This window comes from Elephantulus edwardii, unplaced genomic scaffold, assembly GCF_000299155.1.
Source record: "Elephantulus edwardii isolate Elephantulus edwardi_28Jun2011 unplaced genomic scaffold, EleEdw1.0 scaffold00129, whole genome shotgun sequence".
NCBI lineage: Eukaryota > Metazoa > Chordata > Mammalia > Macroscelidea > Macroscelididae > Elephantulus > Elephantulus edwardii.
Genome location: NW_006399879.1, coordinates 2,271,416 through 2,273,197, shown reverse-complemented (window position 1 = coordinate 2,273,197; position 1,782 = coordinate 2,271,416). Strand labels below are relative to the sequence as shown.

The 1,782-nt window shown below is 48.1% G+C and overlaps 1 protein-coding gene across 1 annotated transcript in view; it reads left to right on the top strand.

Moving 5' to 3' along the window:
* LOC102867740 (transmembrane protein 231-like) overlaps positions 1–957 on the top strand; it is a 9,020-nt gene extending 8,063 nt beyond the window's left edge. The window contains exon 3 of the mRNA XM_006893640.1: positions 315–957. Within this exon, the coding sequence (XP_006893702.1) occupies positions 315–957 (643 nt within the window). The remainder of the gene's footprint in view (positions 1–314) is intronic.
* Positions 958–1,782: the final 825 nt, after the last annotated feature.

Below are 1,782 nucleotides of genomic sequence, written 5' to 3'. Positions count from 1 at the left end.
GCTTCAGGTCCTCCTCAGTTTCAGCAAGCAGGGTTGTGTCATCTGCATAACGCAGATTGTTGATAAATCGTCCATCAATCTTGACCCCACACTTCTCCTCATAGAGCCCAGCATCCCGGATAATGTGCTCTGCATACAGGTTGGAAAGGTATGAGAGTCGAAGATTCACCATCTTTGCCTCCAAGGAGCCCTCTGGTTTCACCCTTTCTAGGACATAGCTCTTTGTTCTTTTGGCAGTCAGAAATTTAGTAATTTTGATCCTGGGTGGTCAGACAGCGCAGAAGAGGAAGACACTGAATGAGATGGATTGATACAACCCAAGAAGAGGACAGGAATCAAGATGGGAAAGTGGACTTATTGCCTTTTAAACTGGAGCTGCCCCTGCAGCCCACAGAGCATGTGCTGGGCGTGCAGCTCCTCCTGACCTTCTCCTGCCAGTTGCACCGGATCTCCACATTCGTAACACAGAGCATGGCCTTCCTCCAGTCCTCCTTCCCCATTCCCGGGTCCCAGCTGTACATGAATGGAGAACTGAAGCTGCAGCAGAGGCAGCCGCTCAGCTCAGGCGACCTGGATGTGGTCTATGAAGCCTCTGTGATCGATGGCACCTGCCCTTTCACCTATGACCTTGGCCTCACCCGCATTGTTGCTCCTTACCAGGGAAGGAACGTTACCACTATCTTCATGGACCCTGATCCCATCCGGCTGGTTGGAAGGGCCGCTGAAGCTCCGTTTGTGATCAATGCGGTCATCCGGTGCCCCGTGGAGGTTATTTCCTGTCAGCCAGGATTCTGGGAGATGACCAAGTTTGCCTGGGTCCAGTATGTCAGCGTCCTGCTCATCTTCCTCCGCGTGTTTCAAAGAATCAAAACATTCGTGTTTCAGAATCAGGTGGTGAGCACCATCCCAGCAACAGCCGTGCCCTCGAGAGAGCTGTGTAAGGAGAAGGCGTCATGAGGAGAGGGCTTCTGACCTCCCTGTCGGCTTCTGTGAACAGTCGGATTAGGACCTTTGTAAAAAGAGCCCATGGACACAGGCCAGCCTGTGTTTTGCCCCTCAGAGACGAAAAACAAAGAGTTCTTTGCAGTTTTCCTTTATACAGAGTCCCTATCTTCCAAGCATTTGATTACAGCTTCAGCAGGGACTAATGATGGAAAGGTGTGAGAACTGAAAAAAAAAAATTCAGTACTTTAATGCAGCACCGCAACTCAAAGGCATTAATTTTTCATCTGCCGTGTTTGTGCATCGTCCAGCTCTCTGATGTATAGCAGGTGCTTGAGAAGAATCAAACATGGCTTAGTTATCAAAGTGACATAATTGCTGGTCAGTATTTTGGAGAAGTCCTGACAGTAACTTGCCTAATGCAATATGTCTCCTGACTTCCGGACTGCTGGTGCTATGGGCACTGATTGTTGGTCCAAGCAAATCAGGAACAGCTTCAATCTTTTCTCCATCTATCATAATGTTGGTTGTTGGTACCGTGGTGAGGATCTTTGTCTTCTTGATGTTGAGATGCAGTCCATACTGAAAGCTGTCGTCCTCGATCTTCTGCAGCAAGCAGTTCATGTCCTTCTCACTTTCAGCAAGCAAAGATTTGGCATCAGCATAACACAGGTTGTTGAGTAATCTTCCTCCAGTCTTGATGCTGTACTCCTCTTCACTGAATCCAGCTCTGCATACAGCTGAGCATACAGACTGAACAGGATTCTAGAGGACACTCGCATACCTAAGACTGTAATTGTTCTTTTTAATTCATTTCAATGAACATCTACAGAGGTTTTG